The 21,103-nt window shown below is 48.3% G+C and overlaps 2 protein-coding genes and 1 long non-coding RNA gene across 5 annotated transcripts; 2 read left to right on the top strand and 1 right to left on the bottom strand.

Moving 5' to 3' along the window:
- The first annotated feature begins 859 nt into the window (after positions 1-859).
- Positions 860-8,417, top strand: CPLX4 (complexin 4). Its single transcript, XM_036402506.1, has 3 exons — positions 860-1,026; positions 2,818-2,905; positions 8,160-8,417. Exons 1-3 carry the CDS (start codon positions 860-862, stop codon positions 8,385-8,387), a joined length of 483 nt encoding a protein of 160 aa, XP_036258399.1. The 3' UTR covers positions 8,388-8,417.
- Positions 8,399-20,929, bottom strand: LOC118698944 (uncharacterized). Of its 2 annotated transcripts, none has more exons than XR_004981992.1 (4): positions 20,871-20,929; positions 19,412-19,585; positions 18,442-18,631; positions 8,399-8,431 (listed from the first exon to the last, which is right to left on the bottom strand). It is a non-coding gene; the product is annotated as an uncharacterized LOC118698944 (long non-coding RNA). The 2 variants fall into 2 exon arrangements; XR_008508945.1 differs by lacking the exon at positions 20,871-20,929 and adding an exon at positions 20,778-20,812.
- RAX (retina and anterior neural fold homeobox) lies at positions 14,661-16,253 on the top strand. 2 transcript variants are annotated; one of them, XM_036402502.1, is made up of 3 exons: positions 14,661-14,904; positions 14,983-15,278; positions 15,801-16,253. In XM_036402502.1, exons 1-3 carry the CDS (start codon positions 14,661-14,663, stop codon positions 16,251-16,253), a joined length of 993 nt encoding a protein of 330 aa, XP_036258395.1. The 2 variants fall into 2 exon arrangements, with proteins under 2 accessions (XP_036258395.1, XP_036258396.1); XM_036402503.2 differs by having other exon boundaries at positions 14,661-14,928; positions 15,049-15,278.
- Positions 20,930-21,103: the final 174 nt, after the last annotated feature.

The raw sequence follows: 21,103 nt of genomic DNA, 5'->3' as shown, positions 1-21,103 counted from the left end.
CATACATATTCAGATTTATTCATCCTTCATCAGCAGTTAGGATTACAAACAGCAGGTGTTTTATGCAGCACCAAAGCAGAGGTCTAGATGGAGACAGCCTGGGGAAGAGCAGACAGAAACCCAGAAGAAAGTACACTAGGAAGATCTGACTTGCTTTCTTTGGGGTTACTTTCTTGAAATAAAGTAAACATAACAGTGATGCCTCATTCATCTGCAAGATAAACCAGCCTTATGAAGAGGGGCTGAAGAAAAACCACACAAAATATTTCTGTCCAGTGGGATAAAATATGCATGGATAAAAAGAATAAGGGGTTTTGCTTAATGAAGAATTCAAGTTTTCAAATCTCAAATCTGAGGGGTTTCTGCTCAGTAGCCTGAATTTTGCTGTTTTATTATGGCTATTGAGTCAAGCGGGTTTTAACTTCAAATCCAGGGAATGTTGTGATCTCTGTGAAAGTGAGAGCAAACTTCAAGACTGAAGATGTCAAAATGCTATTGCACACTACAATTGATTTTTGTGTGTGTGTGTGTACAATTAGCTTAAAGTATTAATAGAAAAAGTAGGTAGTTGCATCTAATGATTTTTTTTGAGTAATCTGAACCATCTGCCTCTATATATTAAGGAGTTCTTTCTTTAATCCAGATTATGGCTGACAAACTGGTTTTGGCATTCACGTTTCACTAGCATTGTGCCCTTGAAGAGCTGATGTGGCTGTAGAAACTCTCTCGCTTACAACTGTTGTGTTTGAAAACATTTTCTGTTTGGCTTTCTTGGAGTTGTTTTCTTATAGCTCCTTTTTTGTTTTGTTTTGTTTGTTTTGGGTTTTTTTTTTTGTTTTTTTTTCCTTTTTTTGAGAAGATGGCCTTTCTAATGAAAAGTATGTTGAGCAACCAGGTAAAGAATTTGGGACTTGGAGGTGGAGGGGACGAAAGCAAAGAAGAAAGCACTCCTTCTGATCCAGCAGCAGCTGCAGGAATGACCAGAGAGGAGTATGAGGAATATCAAAAGCAAATGGTGGAAGAGAAGTGAGTACCTGTTCCCTTATTATGAATACGGGGCTGATTCTTGGTAACTTTGTGCAAATGAAAATAACCCAAGAAAAAGCCAAACATGCTGCTCTTCACTATTTTTTAAAAAAGTAGATGAATCTCTGCTAGAAAGACTTTCCAAAATAAAAGTTCCTCAGCTGGAAATGGTAAAATATTACATTCCCTCTTCCCGCCCCCCCCCGCCCCCCATCTTGTAACTCTCTCCTATGCTTTCCTGCTATCTCCATCCACAGCTTGATATGCTGGACTCATTCCTAGGTGATGTTACTTTATCTAGAAACATTTTCCAAGATGCTTGTAGTGCAGGATTTAATTCTCTAATGTATATGATTTGTTCTAGAACTCCACATGGAGTACACTTTCAATATGTAATATTTCATTGTCCACATTTATTGTGGCAGACCTGAAAAAGTACTGAGTGCTCTCTTATCTTGAGCAAAGGTTTAAGATTTTTTTTTCCTAAAATCTACTAAATAAAGCAGAACTTTAAAACCAATTAAGTCTCAATTTTGTCTGTAAAGACAATCTTTATCACTTCCTGTGTTTATGAAAACAAGTAAAATGGAAGACTTGGGGTGTGTAGGAGTTCAAACCATGCATAATTATAAATAAAACGATTGACTTTTAAATCTCAAATGCATCTGTTCCTCTAATGGTCAATTACATAATGGTTGTGTAAATCCTTCTTGTAAGATGATTATAGGTGCCAGGTTAATGACTGATGGAATTTGAGGTATCCAGGTCTGTATTTAGCATCAGACATTTCAATCAGGAAGCCCTAAAGAGGTCTCATTTGGTCTGGAAAAAAAGCACAGAATGTTTTGCTCTGTCTTTTGTCAAGTGATATCTAAAAGAGAAATGACCACCTGCTGGCAGGAAGCTGCTTCAGGGAGACTACAAAGAAACACAGGATTCCTGGGATAGGGAAATGCCTGGGAAAAGAATTACTTCTGTACTGTTTTTAAGTGGGGCACGTGTCCTTTCCCTGCCGAGCTGTACCGAGGAAGCAGAGCAGGAATACCCCCATAGGACAGTTAGAAACTCTAAGAGAAAAGATCATCTCTGGATGAGATGTGGTGCTGTGTCAGAAAGCTCTGACATGGGCAGAGCATGCTCCTGTTTCAGGGCTCCACAGATTTTGCCCAGTGCTCAGCTGTGCGGGAGTGGAGACCAAATGAGTAAATATGCCCTGCTGAACTTGTGCTCAGGCAGTTTAGAACCGGTAACCAACCAGGCTTTGGGAACTTCTCAGATTTTAGATTTGTTTGTGGGGGTTTTGTTCTTAGAGGGAGAAAAATCCAAACACTCATTAATATTTAATTTGGAAGTAGCTTTTATGTGCCAAAATACCTATACTGAAACATGTTACCAAAAATCTTTGAGGAGACACATTTCGCAAATAAATGCATACGTAATCTAAAAAAAAAAAAAAAAAAAAAGGTACAGACCAGTTCTTAAATCTAAGAAAAATTTTATAAAATCACTGATTAAGTCAGTGCTCTTCCATACCGGGAAGCTTCAGAATTCATTGCTCTTATGAAACAAATAATGCACAAAGAAAGACCAGGAAAATTCACAGGTAACAGAAGCACAGGAAGTGTGGCCCCTTGGCATCACTTTATTGCTATTGCTCCTTTTCTGCCTTTGGACAAGTTACTTATCTTGGGCAATAACTCCCATGCGTAGCTTTTCGCAGCCAAGCAACTGGTTTAGTTCAAAAGATTGTTTTTATTAGCATCTTGAAGGAACATTTTTTCTGATTTCCAGGATGGAAAGAGATGCAGCATTTGCGCAGAAAAAAGCAGAGCGAGCTGTTCTGAGGGTTCACCTGAGAGAAAAGTACAGACTGCCCAAGGTAAGCCTGTAGCTCATGAGCTCATCTAGTCCAGAGGCCAAATTTCAACCAATTTTAAACTGCCCATTCCTTTTCCTTTAGTGATCTTGGCACTGTCAATTATTTCCAGGAAAACCAAAATATTGAAAGTAAAATCTTCAAGCAACATATTTCAAATAATTTTTTTAATTACTGTGTTATTTTGTAGGCTTCTGCCATGGGCAGCAGAGACGTAATACAGGACAGAGTACTCTTCCCAGGGGTTTGGATCACACATTCGCTCTGATCTGTCACTACTGGGAAGATGTTGGCATATTTCACTTATACCCCTCAAGGATATGTGCTTCTTAGCAATTTGAAAGTTTATTTGTATTACTCACCTGCCAGCTCTGAGTCATTACCACTCATTTTCTGATCAGTACTTTCCCATGCTTTTTGATTAATTAAAATGGAGGAAGGTAAAGAATCTCTCTCCTGTAAATTTGGCTGCTAAAAAATGTAGTGCTTAATCCAAACAAGTCATTTAGGGACTCATCATCAACAGGAAGAAACCAGCACCTGTAGCCTCATCTAGCCAAACTTTTAAATAAGCATTCAGGGTGGAGTTGGGTCACCCCCCAGTGGCTGTGTCTATTCCAGAGGGAAGCCAGGTGACATCTGAACTCAGGTAAGATGTATTCCACTCGTAAAGCCTGGTTCCTCTGGTGCTCTAGCTGGACAACATACCCTGAGGGTGAGTTTAATTACAGAAAGATTAATTATGCAAAAAAATTAAGTCCAAGATTTTAAGTGATTGATTGGATTGGAGGTCTAAGTCTCTAAACACCAGCATTTTAATTAGCAGCTGAGGAGTAAAATATCATTAGGCCTTGCTTTCCTTTCGGAGGCATAGGCTGCCACAGCTCCTGAACAGCATTTACCCCGCGTCTTGCCAGAGCTTGCAGCTCCAAGAGGGCTGCTTTGGAAAGCTCCAGGATACTCGAGTGTCCAGGTCTCAGCTAAACATCAGTGGAGCTGGGTGTCTCTGGTTTTCAAATTCTCCCACTTGTAGAGCTTTTCACAGCTGGAGATGGTGTCCAGGTCACCAGTCCCCCTTGGCTGAGCTCCTCACAGACACACAAGTATGCAGTGGTGTTCTGACCCATCTCCAGTAGGATCTTGGCTTTGGCATGTACCAAGTGCTCTCCAAGGCCATATTTCAGTAATAACAATAGAAGATTCGTCTCCAAGGTTGGAGAGTAGCTCTAAGCCAGAAAACAATATTGCAGGACACATTTTCCTGCATTTGTTTCTCCCTATATAGCATTTCTTGGTTTTCATCAGCCCTTATGAAAACATGTTATAGCAGGAAGAAAATGAAACTACTACATGCATGCTAATGTGTCCCTGAAAAACAATTCAGTGCTGTAATACAACACACTGGCAGCAAATGCTCTCAGGCTTGTGATAATGCATTAAATATTTTGAAAATTGAAAGTAATTTCAGGTAGCCTAGTATGGTCTAGAAACACTGAATATTACCAGTATCAATCACTAGCAAGCACTTTAAGTAAAAGCATGAAATTCAGGACTAAGCAGGGCCCCCCTTTGCCATGTAAAATCTAAAGCTGTATGCTATCTGGGCCAGATTTATAAGAGAAAGTAGACCCTTAATGAACCTAATCCTATTAACAGAGTTGTCAACTTAGGTTTGTCATCAGAAAGATGTTTTTAGCCATGAGACATTTGATCTATGGACAACTTTTTCATCTTTGGTGTATGTAGTGCATCACATACATACAAAATATTTTTAAAAACTACATAAATACAGACATTAATATTTTAATAATATTTTTTTTAAACTCACCAAACTCTCTTATCCACTTGCTGCCTTTTTCCTGAACTGGGATTCAGTAATCAATTAATTTCTGCAAGGCCTAAACACAGGGGCATGAGCTGATGGTGAGCTGTGGAAAAAGGAGTCCCAAGGCAGATGTCAGGAGGGAGCAGTTCCCACTCAGCAGCTCTGTGCTCCAAGCTGTGCTCTCTGGATTCTCTGAAGGTGTTCCTGGGGAGGAAGGCTGCTGGTTCCAACATTTTTCTCCTTATAGCTACTTGCAAGGTATTTGCAGCCCTTCAATGGCAAAAGGACGGTGTTGCTGCTGTATTGCTTATTTATGTCCCACCTGCAGGTCAAGACAAGGTGAACTCTGATTTTGTATGTTACTGGTGCATTATAGGTGATGAATCACAGGATAAGGTCTGGAGTCAGCTACCTAAGGATGTCTGCACATAAGCATAGGTAAATGTTATGGCAGGATAAGTTAGGCACAAGGAAAGCAGTACATCACACAGGGATGCTGGAAAAGAGTTTGGCTCCCTTGTGGATTAGTCTGTGAGCTTTGATCTTTTTGGTTTACAAGTAGACTTCATAGAAGCAGCGTTGAACCAGCATTTGGTCTTCTTTGCTCCTTAAGTTGCACAGAAGACTTTAACATCATTGTTCAGAGGAACGAAAGTGCCATTAAACAAACAATACCAAACTTTGATTGCTCTTCTCGCCTCGTGGAGGGCCGTTGTCTCCCTTTGAGGGAGCTTAACAAAACTTTTAGTGACAGAAGCTGCCTCCCTGAGGGACATTGCTGTTCCCGTGGGCAAGGACTGTGTCTCTCCCTGAGGGACATTGCTTTTCCTGCCCAGCGGACACGGCGCTGTCTAATGTTAAACTGTATCCTTTACCTGTGGGAGCCAGAGAAGGAATTTCCCCTGGGATGGTCAGATGGTGACCATGTCCTGCTTGTGCTATCTTAATCCTTCTCCCTCTCTCATTCACCTTTTTTCTCATTTCTGTACACACTTAATGCTACAAAATAAAGTTGGTATGCTTGAACTGGACCCTTGCACCTTAATTTGGAGAGGGCTTTACTGTCAAATTGTAACAAATCAGGTATTTAGAGAGTTTTCTGCTCACATCTACCTGTGTATTGTTGTATATGTAAAGAACTCTATTGCATCTATAGCAAAACAGATCTGGGAGTGACTACATCAGAGGCATAATCAGGGTAAAAAAATATTAGCACGCACTCAGACTCTACCGCCGATGCTGTTGAATTGTCAGAATAATGTCTGACCCAGTTTTGGCCTGGGCACTCTCCCAGGCAGTTCCCACGGCCAGTTTGGGAGTTAGGACAGGCGTTCCCAATGGCAGTTAGATGGGACCACCCTGTTTGGTAGGGCAGCAGAGTTCAAAAACATCCCAGTGGGTTTTCCCAGGCCAACTGGCCTTGGGGCAAGAGACCAGTGCCAGGCATATTTAATTTAGTAAAATAGATGTTGCTTCTATGTTCACTTTTCCATTTCAAATCAAAGTAAACAGGAATCAAACACTCAAATGTTAGAAGGAAGCAAAGAGGCCGTACATGCATCATGTGCTCCTTTGCTTCTTGTTGAGCAGCCCCACCCTGTTGAAGCTCATTCTAGGTCTATTAAAGCTAAATGCCAAGTGGGTAGAGGCAGGTGGCTTGGGCAGAATTGTACTGCTTTAGACTATATCTCAGTATATTTGTTTTTAGTCAGAGAACACTTTGAAGCCCCAAACTGTTGCACATCACATCCCAGACTTCCATAGGACAGTGGGCTTTGGTGCAAGAACATGCCAGACAATTGTTCACATTGCCAAAGATGTGAATCACTACAGTAGTGTTCAGTGATGATGCCTTAAATTTGAATTAATCCTAAAGGAAAGAACGTGTGATTGTCTGATTAGGGGCGCTTGTTCAGTAATTAACATTTTTTTATCATCCACTACTGCTGCTGGCAAGGATTTCAAAAGGGTTAACTCCTCTGATAGCTATCAGTTGCTGAATAAAAGCTTAAAACCATTTTTCCTGCTACAAAATTAATAAAAAATACCTCTTCTGTTCAGGAGATTGTTTCTAGCTCCCACAGATCTGACTCCAGCAACCCTTATCAAAAAGGTGAAGAGATGTCTTCACCCATTTTATCCACATAGCAGTAACAATCCTGCTAGAGCTACCTACAGTTTCACAGGAGATATGGGGGAAAATCAGATTAAAGGGAGGTACAGTCATTGCAAACAGAAAGTGTGAAAGTACGGAACCATAAATAGTGGTTATGCAGCTGACCACCCCCCTGCCTGTCCTTGCTATGGCCTGCAACAACACAGACATTGCTCATATATGTCCTTGCATTCATTTGTCCTTTCATTCATGCAAAACCCAGACCCCTCACTCTAAAAAACACCCCCTGCTGATAGCATTGCTGCTTATTCATATCAGGCCTTTGCTGCTGTCATGGTTAATTTTGGAGATGTAATGAGGCATTAATGCTTATCTTTGATGTGTGAACTGTGTCGAAATATCCTGTTCTTCTGAGCTCTGGATCCATCAGAATCCACCAGAAAATGTGAACAAAATCACCATTGTTTGAAAAATTGACATAATCCCACTGATGGAGTGATTCAGTGGGCAGGCAGGAAGCAAGTGTATGTAGTGCTTACTGCATCTCAGCCCTTTTAATTGCTTAACCAGTTTCTTCCCTGTCTCCTTTTGCTTTTTCAGACTCACAACCAACCTCCCTCCTCTCTATTGTTGTCCAAGTCCTCCTATTACCCCACTTACCAGCACTGCAACACTGATTATGTGCCAGGCAGCCCCTGCTCTTCATCACAACTCAGAGAGGCCAACCAAAGACCTAGACAGAGTTCAGACATGGTTTGGGAAGGTGGGGGACCCTTTTTCCAGTGATTCGTTCTGAAGTTTAATGCATCATTCTTCCAGAAGGTTTCAGTTTAGTGCTGATACCTAAAAATCCCCTGCACCTCTCCGCCCAACAATCGAATAAGGAAATGGTACCTCAGCTCTTCTATAGCTCTTGTTTCATTGAGCAGAAGCTGACAGGCACAGCACAGCAGCTGACAGGCTCACTAGTGTCCTGCAGCATGGCATTGGCGGATGCAAATAACTTGGAATGGAATTCCTGCACCATCAGCATGGCAAAGATTTCTAAAATGGCAAGTGACACTGAGGGCTTCAGTTTTGACAGTGCTGAAGCCCTTCAAAGAAATATAATTGGCATTGCCCGAAAAATCTTAGAACTTTCATGGAGGCTGATTGAGGCCCTGAATTCACAAGTTGCACACAAAAAATTGAATGAAAAATCTGTACATGTTTCGGTTCTCCCTAAAAACCGAAAAAAGAACAAAACAAGAGGCATCACTGGTAGATCCTGGGAGAGCAGAAATACTCACATTTGCTGGTTTTGTTTCCTGCTTTAGAGTGAATTGGATGAGAATCAAATACAGATGGCTGGAGATGATGTGGGATTGCCAGAAGACCTTCAGAAGATGGTGGCAGAAGATCAGGAGGAGGAAGAAGACAAGGACTCTATCCTGGGCCAGCTGCAGAACATCCAGAATATGGACATGGATGCCATCAAAGAGAAGGCGCAAGCCACCTTCACTGAGATGAAACAGGCAGCTGAGCAGAAATGTTCCATGATGTAGAAGAGCCACCACTGCCCAAAGGCTGTAACTTCAGTCTTGTGTTGCTGGGGATGCAGAGGGAGAGCAGGCAGAGGGAGGCACTTAGCTCTAGAGCATTCAGTGTAAATATAGAAAAGTGATGAGAGAGAGACTTAAAACCCTGAGGGGAGAGTAAAATTTCACCTGCTGGGACTGCCTAGAAGGAAGTTAGAATTGATCCTCAGTTTTGAACATAACTTTTTCCCCCATGGAAAAAAAATGGCTTTAAAACAATTAATACTGGGGAAAAAATGTGCCTTTTTCCATTTTTTCCACATGACTCAAATGCTATTAAATGTGTATGTTTGAACAAAATCGTACTTCTGATACATCACATAGAGGTATCCACTCATTTAATCTGCTTTCAGAAATAAATATATATATTTCTTATAAGAACATGTCTGTTTCAAGCATCTTGAGGCAAACACAGTGGTCAGATATTGACATTTGCTGCAAAACCATGATTTTTAAAATCCTCTCTGTATTAAGTGTAGCAAAAGGCAAAAAGTGAAGCATGTAACTCAACATCTTGGGCCAAAAATGTTGTCATATATACTAAGTAGGGACTTGTAGGAAATAAGGCTTGGTGGCTCTCAGTGAGCTCTGCTCTGGGGCAATGCAGGCTTCTCCAGGCTGCTTTCATTTCCCAGCCTCTCAAAGCACTTCAAACACCAAGGGACAGCAGTGACTCTCTGCTTGTCCGCTCTGTGTGCCAAATTCTGGGGCTGGGGGTACCGGCATGAGGCTAAAAGCAGCTCCCCACACTGATTCTGGGAGTTGTCTCCATCGAAGGCTAAACATGGAAGGTTATGCCAGGGTGGGGCACCTAAACCTGAGGAGAGGCATAGTTCTCACTAATGTTAAATCTGCCTGTGCCTATGGGACATGCAGGCTGCCACTCCCAAGGAATTCTAGAAAATGAATGACTTTGTAAGTTCTCCAGGAGCTAGCCTGGAAATTAAATTTGAAAATTAATACATGTAGCACCTTCCTACAGGTTTATAAGTCTCTTTCTCTCTCTCTCTCTTTCTGTCTCTAGCCAATCAAGTAAAAATAATAATTTTAAATTAACAAATTCACTACGTATTATTTACCTCCTTTCTTTCTTTTTTCCTTCTTTCCTTGCTTGCTTCCTTCCTCTTCTCTTCGTCTTTTCTCCCTCCCCTCCCCTCCCCTCCCTTGAAAACCTGTTATCCATTTTCTTCCCCATTGTAGCATTAAGAAAATATACTTTTTTTTCTTGCTCATTTCCTCCTCACCTAGGAAACACAGAGTTTACAAGTTCTGACCTTCCTTGCTCTTTCCAGAGGATGTCCTAGTGCATTAAATGGCTCTCATCCAACAAGTAATTTCTTTAGTGGACAGAACCTATCTTCAGCAGGTCCCTCAAGCATCAGAACTATTTTGCCTAAACCCACCAAGACTTTTGATCTGATTTCTTCCTCTTGGGATTCTGCTCTCACATGGCACCACAGAATCTAATTACCTATCTGGAAAGACAAGTGGGGTCTTTTAGGAGGTCTTTACATAAAGTAGATAAAATAGTCACCAGCTCAGCTCAACCAGCCTGAGGTTTGTGAGGCTCAATGCATTTCCCTCTGCATTGGTTATAAATCTGGGTGGTGTCTCCACACTGTTGTGTTGCTTTACAGACTGAATTGTCCTATCTATAAGACACCAAAATAAACAAGCCTAAGGGTTTTGACCTTTGAATTAAAATGCACTTGGGACATCCCAAAAATCTTACTGAAAGCATCTGGTGCTTTAAAGGATCTAATTAAATTTGTCAGCAGATATAGGATCAGCATTTTCACAGTTTAAAGGGTCAGAGAAGAAAGTACAGTCAGAATACCAAACAAACGATTAATGAGATTCCAAAAAAAGTGTCAGGGCTGGCAGAGATAAGCGGGACTGGGAGGTGGCTTGGGACTGGCACAGGATGGGTACCCAGCCCCACTGAAGTGCTACTGGTACAGGAGTGAGCTGCCTTAGGCACCACTGTTAGACCAGAGCTCCCACATTTAGTCTGGAGTGGCAGAGCCAGGGCAGCGGGGGCGAATCTGCACTGCTCTCAGCAGGAGCCTGATCTCCAGCTCGCTGGAGGTGGCTGCCTGCCCCTGGCAACACCTGCAGGGCTCATCCCTCCAGCACCGGCTGTTCCCAGCTCCAGCCGCTAGGCACAGGCCTGGGGAGGCACATGAGTACATGCAGGAGGTGGTGAGGTCACCCCAGGTACATGCAGCTCTCAAGGTGCTCAGCCCTGGGGGCAGGGCACAGGGCAGCCACTGCATGTGCTGGTATGCGAGTCTGGGAATGTTTGTGTCCGTATCTGTGCACAAATGCACGTGTACGCATGTGCATGCAGCTATGCACGTGGGAGAATGGACAGGGACATGTCCGTGTGTCCGTGTGTCTTTGTCAGGAGCAGATTAAAGGGTTAGGTCACATGGCAGCTACTGCTGGACCGACCCTACCTGGGATTTGGGTTCTTAGAGTTAATAGGATCGCTGGAGCTCAAGACCGTCATCCCATCAAGATAAATGTCTCTAGTGCCCACTCTTAAGCAATCCGAATTCAATTAGGCTAATTGGAAAACAAGTAAAGAAGGATTGTGTTAATATAGCCTTATAGCATGAACCTCCCCTCCCTCCCTATGAGCATGACAGGCCCAAATGCCATGGTGCTCCCACCAGAAAGGGCTGCCTGACTCCCAGAGCCTATTCTACACCCACAGCCTGGACAGACAGCAGGACAAGATCTCTGTGCAACTCCTGGGTGCCAGACAGGACTCTGGGAGGTGATTCTCCTGGGCAGATCAAGCCCAGAAGAAAAAGAATGAAAGTGTGAGTGATACAGTGACAGGAGGAGACAGCTTCCTCATGCATTATGCTTCCAAGAGGTTTCTGAAACTGTGCCCTTAGGAATTTTTGGGGCGGAAAAATTCCTTTTTTTGGGTTGTTTTTATCAATCTGCTGGATGATACAGAGCATGCAAACTGCAGGATGGTACAGGTTCACTCTAGGTGAATATTTCCTCCTTTTCCTTGCTTCCCTCCTGTTGATTTGCAGTCTAATCTTGAAAGCCCCATTTATCTTTCAGGGAGGTCCCCCCTGCTGCACATCTTTGGTCTGGAGAGTGATGTCTCTCCTGTAGTGCGACTTCAGCTTCAAATCTCTGCTCTGCAAGGCAGTAATTATTTCACCTGGACATTAAAAAAAAGGCAGGAGAAAAGGAAGGAGGAACCTGTGGCATTTTATGGTGCTGATTTCATTGCATGAAGCCACATCCCATGCATATGTCTCAACAGTGTCTACAGGATGGAAATTACTTCCCTTTAGTCTTCACTGTACATGTGGAAGGAGGTACAGCAGACTGCTGCACTTTACAGATGGTCTGTCTTGAGAACTTCTGTTACTCTCCAAGCATAACTTCAGCAGAAATTTTAATAATGCATTGGAAAAAAATAAAAAAGGTGATGAAATGGGGATACCGCTTGGAAAGGCAAGTAACAAAGGCTGCCTGTTTCATCCCCTAACGGATACTCTCAAATTTGATTCTGGTTGCCCCCACAAGTTCCCAAAGATCAATGGTCTTTGCAAAGCTGGGAGGTACCACAGGATCAGTTCCTGAGGCTTCATACTAATACGATACGAATCCCAGAGGGCTGCAAGTGATTCAAATGACAGCCAGGACATCAGACCCAAAGGGAAAAGTTCAGTTACCGTTCTTTGCCTATCTAAACCCTCTGTGCAATCAGAGGAACCATTAGACTTCTTCCCTCCCTGGAGCACTGTAATGCCTCATGCGTGTCACACAGTCTGTGCCTGAAGCAGGGCAAGAGAGAAAAGACAGATCTAGAGCTGGAAGCATCAGAGCTCTCTCTGCTCTGCTACACAGTTAAGGGGTTTTTTTCAGATATTTTTTCAAATTGGGATCAAGGGAGTGGCTTCCTCTTTCAACAATTCCACTCGCCTGCTAGAAGGATGCTACAGTGACAAATGTAGCTCCACATGGAAAACACAAGTGGAATATTCTACTGCTGAACAAAGAGGAACCTTCTCTGTCAGGGAGGAAGGTCTCTTGTGTCCTGTGTGGAACTCAAGCACCGTGCTCCAGGGCTGGAAAGCTTTTTTCCTGCCTTCATATTGTGATTAACAGCAAAAAACCGAGTATTGACTCTATAACTGACAACTTTGACAGGTATCCCAAAAGCAGCATCTGTGCCAGGATCCAATGCCCTTTATGACACTGACTAAAGGGTTTTTGCTCCTTCATCTCACATTCCTATCTTTCTTAACTATAACAAGCAAAACTGATTCCTAATTTTGCCCAGGACTTCTGGAGGGACAGGTGTGTTTTGTGCTGATTTTGAGTGCTGTAAACCCCCAGCTTCAAATTAGAAGAAATTAGGGACATTGCACAGTTCATTCATCTTCACTAATAGAGTTCCTGGGAAACACACATGTAGATTAAAGGAACACAATGGCCCCTCGCTGATTGCTTTGAGTACCCTCCAATGTCCCTACAATGGTATTGACTGGCTCTTTATAGTGTCCACAAAAGCCACACTAACCTTTTCTTGTCTCTTCTGTTGGCCTCTTCCCTCTGTGCAAACGGAGGTCTGAGTTCTTTCGGCCTCAAACCAACCCCCAAGCAGTCAGTGATGAACTGAGGCAAACCTCATCTGAAGCTAGGAAAAGCCGTGCACTCCTAAAAGAAATCTACTTTGGGACATCAGAACATAAACTTGCAAAAGGTGTGGACGCTGGCAGAAGCAAGCACTGGCAATCTTTGAAGTGATTCCTCTGAGAAAATCTACATAATATGGAGCCTGTTAGGGCAGAAGGGGAATAAAAAATGCAGATTTATTGAGAGAGGTCATACTTATTAGACTAGCTAATATATCTGGAAGAACAAGCAGTAGCAGTGGTGTTTTTCTTCCACATTCACTCTCCTCAGGCTTCAAATGGAAGTATCCTAAAGCTAAGTGTAGACTGAAAATCACTCTGGATGTTACTGCGTTTGTCACATAAACAACCTGGGACAAAAGGTAGCTGGTGCCTCAGAGGAACTGGGAAGTGCTGGTGTGAAAATGACACAAAGACAAAAGCAGGGAAAAGATAGATGCAGGATACTTGATGCTGTTATCTGGTTGGTTCTGTGGAAGGTCCACGTCTTCCACCAAGCCAAGTACAAAGAGAAATGTGTGGGATTTTGCTCCCTGCCTCACCTCCAAAAATATTTTGTGCATCCCCCATGAAGCTATGTCCTGCCTGCTACCGCCCCCAGCCCCACTCGCATCGTGGAGTACAGGGTCACCGAATCAGCTCTTCTCACAGGCTCTGTCCTCTAGCAGCATACTTGAAAACTTCCTCGCAAATATTGCTTAGAGCTTCCTCGGGTTTGTGAAGTCTGAGAGGCTGAGCCCACCTCCTGCGTCTGTCCTGCCCGGAAGCGCCTGGTCTGTGAAATGCCTTTGGATGCAATCGGGCGCAGGGCGAGGGTCCCGCAGAGCACCAGCGCAGCGGCTTTTACCCTAGAGCCTCTGAGTCGGGTCGGGGCCGCGGATCGTCCCGCAGGGCAGCGTTCGAGCGGCCGCCGTGAAACCGGCGCACCTACAAACCGTCCGGGAGGGATCTGGGCTGAGGCCGTCGGACAAGAGAAACGCGGCGAGGCTCCGAGAGCCGCCGAACAGCGCGGGGCCGTGCCGGGAACCCGCTGTCCTCCGGCCCGGCACCTCCGGGCTCCCGCCCCTCCCGTCCCGTTCGCCGAGTCCCCTTTACCGCGCCCCCGGCAGCGGCTGCCGCGGCTCCCGCCGTCCCAGCTCTGTCCCCCCGTGCCCGGCGCGCCTCTCGCCGCCCGTCCCACCGCGGTTTCTGACAGCGCTGCCCCGGTCCCGGGGCTCCGACCGCGGCGCTCGCCCCGGGCCAGCCAGCCCCCGGCTGCAGGGGGGCCGCCCCGCTCCACCTCGGGGGCCCCGGATGGCATCGCCCGGCGCCGTCTGGGGCTGGGACTGGGGCCGGGGCCGGCGGGGAGGGGCGGGGCGGCCGGCGGGGGCCGGGGGATGCCCTGCCTCCCCCTCCACGCCGAAGAGGTGCGGGGGCCTCGCCTTCCCTCTCGCTTACCGCCCCCTGGCACTCCTCCCCCGCCCCAGGGAGGCCAGCCCGCCCGGCGACACCGTGCCAGACTTGCCCGCGCCGCCCTGAGGCCGGGTGAGACCGCAGCGGCGCGGCGGAGCCCCGGGCCGGCAGCCTCATGCACCCGCCCGGCGCCCCGCTCGCCATGGCCGAAGGCGCCTTCTCGCTGGCCGCCCCGGCGGCGCGGAGCCCCGGCGGAAACCCGTCGAGGCTTCACAGCATCGAGGCTATCCTGGGGTTCACCAAGGAAGACGGGCTGCTGGGCCCCTTCCCGCCCGACGGCAGCGCCAAGGAGGCGGACCGGCGGGGGCCCCGGCACTGCCTGCCCAAGATGCCCGGAGAGCAGCCGCCGGCCGAGCCCCAGGGCCGCGCTGAGCGCTTCCAAGGTGAGCGCTGTGGACGAACGCCGGGTGCCGGGGGGCGGACGGGTGGGCGCCGCTCCCCCGCGCCCCCGGGCAAGCCCCGCGGGGAGATCCCGCCGGTGACCTCCCGTCTTCCCCTCGTAGAGCCGTACTGTCCCGGCAGCACCAGCCCCGAGTTGCCCGCTGGCAGCAGCGGCGAGGGGAAGCCGTCGGAAGAGGAACAGCCCAAGAAGAAACACCGGCGAAACCGCACCACCTTCACCACGTACCAGCTTCACGAATTGGAGCGTGCCTTTGAGAAGTCCCACTACCCCGACGTGTACAGCCGCGAGGAGCTGGCCATGAAGGTCAATCTGCCCGAAGTCCGCGTCCAGGTAACTCCCGGCCCGGCTCCCCGCCACGGCCCGGCCCGACGCGCCTGGGCGCAGCCCCGTGGTCCCGGCGGCCGGAGCAGCCCGGGCGCGGCGCGCGGGCCCGTGACCGCAGCCGGCTCCGGCCACACTCGGGGCCCCGCCGGAGCGCTGGGCAGGGCTGCCGCATAGCCGCGAACCGGCCCGGCCGGCGGGACAGCGCGGGGCTCGGGGCAGACCTGCGTCCGGCAGCCGCGTCGTCGGTGCTGCTGCCGCCCTTTGAGCGGCGTGCCCCAGCCCGGGGCCGCTCAATCTGCTGTGTGCCAGGGCAGTGGCGGGTGGATGGGCGGGCCAGCTCCACTGCGGGACTGCTTTCCACCGAGCGCAGGGCTGTGGGTCGTGGAAGAACGCCCGAGCCCCCCAAATTCCCTTTTGCCCCAGCTCGGCAAGGTGTGTTTCCCTCACTCTGTTTTGCATTCACCGCTGCAGCCAGGGGTGAGCCTCCTTCCACTGCCCGGGGCCTGGCTGATACAGCTCTGCTTGCAGGTTTGGTTTCAGAACAGAAGGGCTAAGTGGAGGCGGCAGGAGAAATTGGAGGTGACCTCCATGAAGCTGCAGGACTCGCCCATCCTCTCATTCAACCGCTCGCCGCAGGCAGCACCCATGGGTCCTCTGAGCAGCAGCCTGCCCCTGGAGACGTGGCTCAGCCCTCCGGTGCCCAGCAGCACGGCCCTGCAGACCCTGCCTGGCTTCGTGGCCTCGCCGCAGAGCCTGCCCGGCAGCTACACGCCACCGCCCTTCCTGAACTCTCCGGCAGTCACCCACGCGCTGCAGCCCCTGGGAGCCATGGGGCCGCCGCCGCCTTATCAGTGTGGGGCCACCTTTGTGGACAAGTTCCCTTTGGATGAGGCAGACCCACGCAACACCAGCATTGCTGCCCTGCGGCTGAAGGCCAAGGAGCACATCCAGTCCATCGGCAAGCCCTGGCAGACAATCTGAACTCCCTCTCAGCACCTGGGAGAAAGCCATGGGAGAGGCGCATCCCAGAACGTCTGAAGGACACCCTTACCCTGCCTTGGCTGCCACGGATGGATGGCCAGGTACAGGAGGGCTGTCCCTTACACTCGCCTTTCCCCTACACCTTGACTTGCTTTTGTATTTTGTGGTCCTTTTAATTCCCTTTTCCACAACTCCTGAAGAGTTAGGGGCCTGATAGCTTAGGAAAAACAGTTTCTTTTGCTCTCCCTCCTTGGCTGGATGCTTTAGTTGTAATAAAAGCTACAGTAGGGCAAAGAGCTATGTAAGGTGGCTGGGAGCTCAGGACTGCTGTACCTGGGGAGAGGGTTCTACTTCTACACCATTAAATGGTACCATCTGCATGGAGGCTGTGTATCATGTTTCTGAACCCAAATGGGCATCTTGGGCTGGAGCCTCTGCTCCGTGTGATGTACGGAGGGGTGGGAGATGCCTGGCTGTGGGCTCTTCTCTGTCCTCCATCAACAGAACCCTGCCCAAGCTGGCTGTGGCATTGGGGCCTGCATCCCTGTGATGGAGAGTGTGCCCAGATGGAAGTGGGCAGAGGGGGGCTTAGAGCCCTTGCAGTCCTTGGGCCAGGCACACTACTCCCCCCATTGCCCTTGTGAAGCAGTGCCAGGCTCAGGTGGGCTCTGCAGACCTGAGTCAGTGACAGTGCTTGCCTCTGCAAAGAAGGGGACTAGCAGGACCCACAGGGCTCCTTCCCCCTGCAGCCCAGCTGCCCACAGGGACAGACAGACGGTCTCGGGTTGGGCACTGACACCCGGCTGGGGCCTGGCAAGCTCATCCTGCCCGCTTTGGCTGCCCAGGACAGCCCCTGGAGGCTGGCACAGAGCTGGGCCATGCCCACTTCCCTGCCCACCCAGTGCCCATCGCCAGGCTGCCCAAACTAAAACTGCGGCATCTTTATTTTTCATTATCTCCGTTACTGCCTGTAATGGGGCTGAGAAGCTGTAATGAAACACCCCTTCTCCTCTGCTGGGCATGGGGTGCTCTACACACTCGGGAGGTTGTGGCAATTAATGTTTCTCATTAGGGAAGAGAGAAGGATGCACAAGTGCCCTCATTGTGTCCTGGGGATGATTCAATGCAGACTGGGAGACCTCTCCTTTCACCATTTCCCACTCGTTGTGGCCAGACAAAGGCCGGCATCTAATTATATTTTCACAATCTGTGCGTATCTTTTAAGAGTCCAGTCAGAAACACGTATGTCAGCCTTGTTCAGCTTCACTTTGGAGAGCTTTTTAACCTCAGACAGCAGTTTCTAAACATCCCTTCATAGCTTTCTCCACAGCAGCCCCCATCTATTGTATGGAGAGCTTCTTTTACAGATAATAGGAATCCCTCTTGTTTTCAAACGCCTTTTCCTCTGTCCCCAGCTTCCCTGCAGATACAACCTGCCTCTCTGGACCAGAGCACTCACTGTTCAGGACCCCCAGCTTCCCTCCCCTGAGCTATGCTGGTCCAGGGCATGCAGGGAAGCCAAGTGGTTCCTCAGACCTCATTCTGGGGGGAATGAAGCCCTGCTGGGAGAGACTATCCTGCTGGGCTCTGGACTTGACAGTTCTACTGTGTGTGCATTTGTGGTGGTGCCCACCCTTCCCAGCACACATCTCTTTGCTTCCTTGGCAGACAGAGGAAGTGCTGCCAGGAAAAGAACTGCCATTGCTGTCAGGACAAGGGAGGTATTTTGCTAACTTCTCGTAAAGACACCTGAAGGAGAACAAAAATCGGATTGCTTCAGTTTTTAGGTCTTATTCTAGTGGTCCTTTCACAGGTAAGCTTTGCTTGCATCACCAGTTGCAAAAAGACATGGATGGCATTTTTGGTGGCTGCAAGAGAAGGATTTCTCTTGGTGTGCTTGAGAAGTGCCTGCATAGCCTGGTTTGTGCCAGCAGGAGACACACACTAATGAGTGACTGCACAGGCTCTGCACACTCTTCCTTCTCAGGGTAGGAACAATCCCACTTGTCATTACTTGGCTACAGTCCAGCTGTGGCTCTAAAGCTGGAAACCCTCCTGCAGGTAAGCACATTAAATTGCTGCCCTAAAGTTCTCACATGTCCTTATTGCTCATGGTTAATAAGCAACTCCCCAAGATTTCAATAGTACTTTCCCATATTTTGGCACTACTACCCTCCCTTTCTCTTACCTACAGTTCTTCTGTATCCTGTAAAGCCGTTGGAAAGAAGCCCTCTAATTCCTGATCAGCTGTCAGCAGCGCTGATGCTTGGTTACTTGAGATAGTCAAAGACTGGCAGTAGATAAAACCACAATGACAGGGCAGCAGAAGGAGCAACTGAAGATACCTGCTCACTTTTAATAAGGTCCTGATCCAGCACCTGCAAACAAATAAAGATTATGGCAAGATATGGTGGTTGTTCTTTTACTGGCATATTAAACTAGTCTTTCTTACATCTTGTACAGGTGAACCCTGTAAGTGGATCGACTTTGTGCAGTCATGTCCCTCAAGGAAAGCTGTGAGTTTATTGCTAAAATGAATATTTTACCAGCTACACAGAAGTGGGCAAATAAAGAGACAGAGGCATATGCAAACACATCTTTCTTCCAGCCTGTCTAGTTTTCTGTGTTCTACACTTTCTTTCAAATTGTCCCATTCCATTTTAAAAGCCCATTTGTTCATTTTGTTGTAAATATCTTCTCCTCCTTAATTGGGTGCTGAGTCTAATAATCCTGCCTCGGCTTGTTAACTGTACAATACCAGTCAGAGTTAATGACCCATTAGCGATTAATTCCTTAAACAGCATCTAATTGCTCACTGTAAAACCTTTTCTTAAAACTGGATTAAATCATCTAGATCCTTAACCACTTCTTTACTCTAACTTTGCTAAGGCTATTAACATGGCCTTCTGAGTGGTCTGTTTCTTCTTTTGCTTAAACTGTATTAGCTACATAGTATTTTTAGTGACTATACTTGACTTCTTTTCAACACCTGAAGTTGGAATAAGGAAGAATAATACAGAAAAAACACTGCCAGAGAATGAGTAATTATAAGGAAAATGCCATGATGGAATTTGTTCTCAAGAGTGCATTCTGGTCTCCCTTGCTTCTCTCTATCCCTGCTCAAAATCCTATCAGTATTCAAGAAAACTAGCAGGTACCTGAGCTCTCTAATTTTGACTTGAGGTTCAGCTCATTGGCTTCCCGGTGGAGCAGGACTGTCTCTGTGCGCAGGAGGGACCCTCAGTCTCTGCTGGATGGCTCGGAAGCTGTCATTCCCTCTGGAGCAGCGGGCTGGCTGTTGTGTGTGCTACTGCCATGGTAGCTCACAGCCCCTGTGACATGAAAACACACGTTGCTCAGCCATAGTTCGAATTTCTGTTACTAGCTGCTGGCGTTGAGGGCAATCCTGTTCCCTTCCTCTGCACAGAAAGTTGAACGATCTTGTTTCCATCTGCCCTGGCTACATCTGACAGGCATTTCAATTATGGACATCCAGCTTCTTACTATTGCAACATCTCAAGTCGCTGCTCAAAGCTCCTGGTTACATCTTTCCTCATCTCTAGGACGTACTATGAACAGGAATTAATTCAAGTGTGTTCCCTTCAGCTACAGTGTTTTAGCTTCTCTCTTCTATGCAGTCAGCCGTCCTCCTTTGGCGCTGCTATAAACCTTGGGACTTCCTTCAATAGTTTGTCAGCCACAGTGTACCCACCCGCAAAATGCTAGCATTAGAGAAAATAGTGGAACAAAACAAAACCAAAAAATCCCAAACAAACAATGAAACAAAAAACCCCAAACAAAAACCCAAACTCCCCAAACAAACAAACAACCCCCCACAAAACAAAACAAACAAAACTAAACCAAACAAAAACCAACCAACCAACCAACCAAACAAACAAAAAAAAAGAAACCAAAAACCAAACAAACAACAAAAAAAAGTGAAACCAAAAGCTCGTGAGACCAGGACGCTGACATTACCAGTCTCTCTAGTAGAATTAATACTGTGTCTCCTTTCTGAGCATCTCTGTGTTCTGCCAAGGCATTATGTCAAAACTGGCTGATATTTGGCAGTCATCCCTGTGTCATATGACACTTCTGCCTCATAAAGATTGGGATTGTGGAGCCGGGCACTGTGGTGCGACTGAGATACGGCAAACAGCCTCAGCCACGGGGTTCACCTGGCACCGGAGCGCACCCGGACACCCTGCAAGGCCGGGCCTCAGACGGGCTCCCCGGAGCGCTCCCCTCACGGCCGGGCCGCCTCAGCCGGTCCCAGGCTCACCGGAGCGCTCCCCTCACGGCCGGGCCGCCTCAGCCGGTCCCAGGCTCACCGGAGCGCTCCCCTCACGGCCGGGCCGCCTCAGCCGGTCCCAGGCTCACCGGAGCGCTCCCCTCACGGCCGGGCCGCCTCAGCCGGTCCCAGGCTCACCGGAGCGCTCCCCTCACGGCCGGGCCGCCTCAGCCGGTCCCAGGCTCACCGGAGCGCTCCCCTCACGGCCGGAGCACAGCCAGTCCCCGGCTCACCGGAGCGTTCCCCTCACGGCCGTGGCACAGCCGGTCCCGGGATTCCCCGGAGCGTTCCCCTCACGGCCGGGGCACAGCCGGTCCCTGGCTCACCGGAGCGTTCCCCTCACGGCCGTGGTACAGTCGGTCCCGGGCTCCCCGGAGCACTCCCCTGACGGCCGGGCCGAGGGCGCCCCCTGGCGGACGCGGCGGGAGCAGGTGGTCGGTCCCTCCCGGGCCGGGTTCCGCCCCCGGGCACGGCGGAGCTGCCCCAGCGAGCCGGGGCCGCGGGCACAGCGTCACCTCCCGGGCACACACCGGGCACGAGGGCTCCCGGCAGACCTGCT

Source organism: Molothrus ater, chromosome Z, assembly GCF_012460135.2.
Source record: "Molothrus ater isolate BHLD 08-10-18 breed brown headed cowbird chromosome Z, BPBGC_Mater_1.1, whole genome shotgun sequence".
NCBI lineage: Eukaryota > Metazoa > Chordata > Aves > Passeriformes > Icteridae > Molothrus > Molothrus ater.
This window is presented reverse-complemented; position numbering and strand designations above follow the sequence as displayed.

Coding starts and splice junctions, on each gene's coding strand:
- CPLX4 (XM_036402506.1), top strand. CDS start 860: ATGGCCTTTCTAATGAAAAGTATGTTGAGCAACCAGGTAAAGAATTTG. Junction 1,027..2,817: donor AAGCAAATGGTGGAAGAGAA/GTGAGTACCTGT, acceptor TCTGATTTCCAG/GATGGAAAGAGATGCAGCAT. Junction 2,906..8,159: donor AAAAGTACAGACTGCCCAAG/GTAAGCCTGTAG, acceptor TTCCTGCTTTAG/AGTGAATTGGATGAGAATCA.
- RAX (XM_036402502.1), top strand. CDS start 14,661: ATGCACCCGCCCGGCGCCCCGCTCGCCATGGCCGAAGGCGCCTTCTCG. Junction 14,905..14,982: donor GCAGCCGCCGGCCGAGCCCC/AGGGCCGCGCTG, acceptor GTGGGCGCCGCT/CCCCCGCGCCCCCGGGCAAG. Junction 15,279..15,800: donor TGCCCGAAGTCCGCGTCCAG/GTAACTCCCGGC, acceptor CTCTGCTTGCAG/GTTTGGTTTCAGAACAGAAG.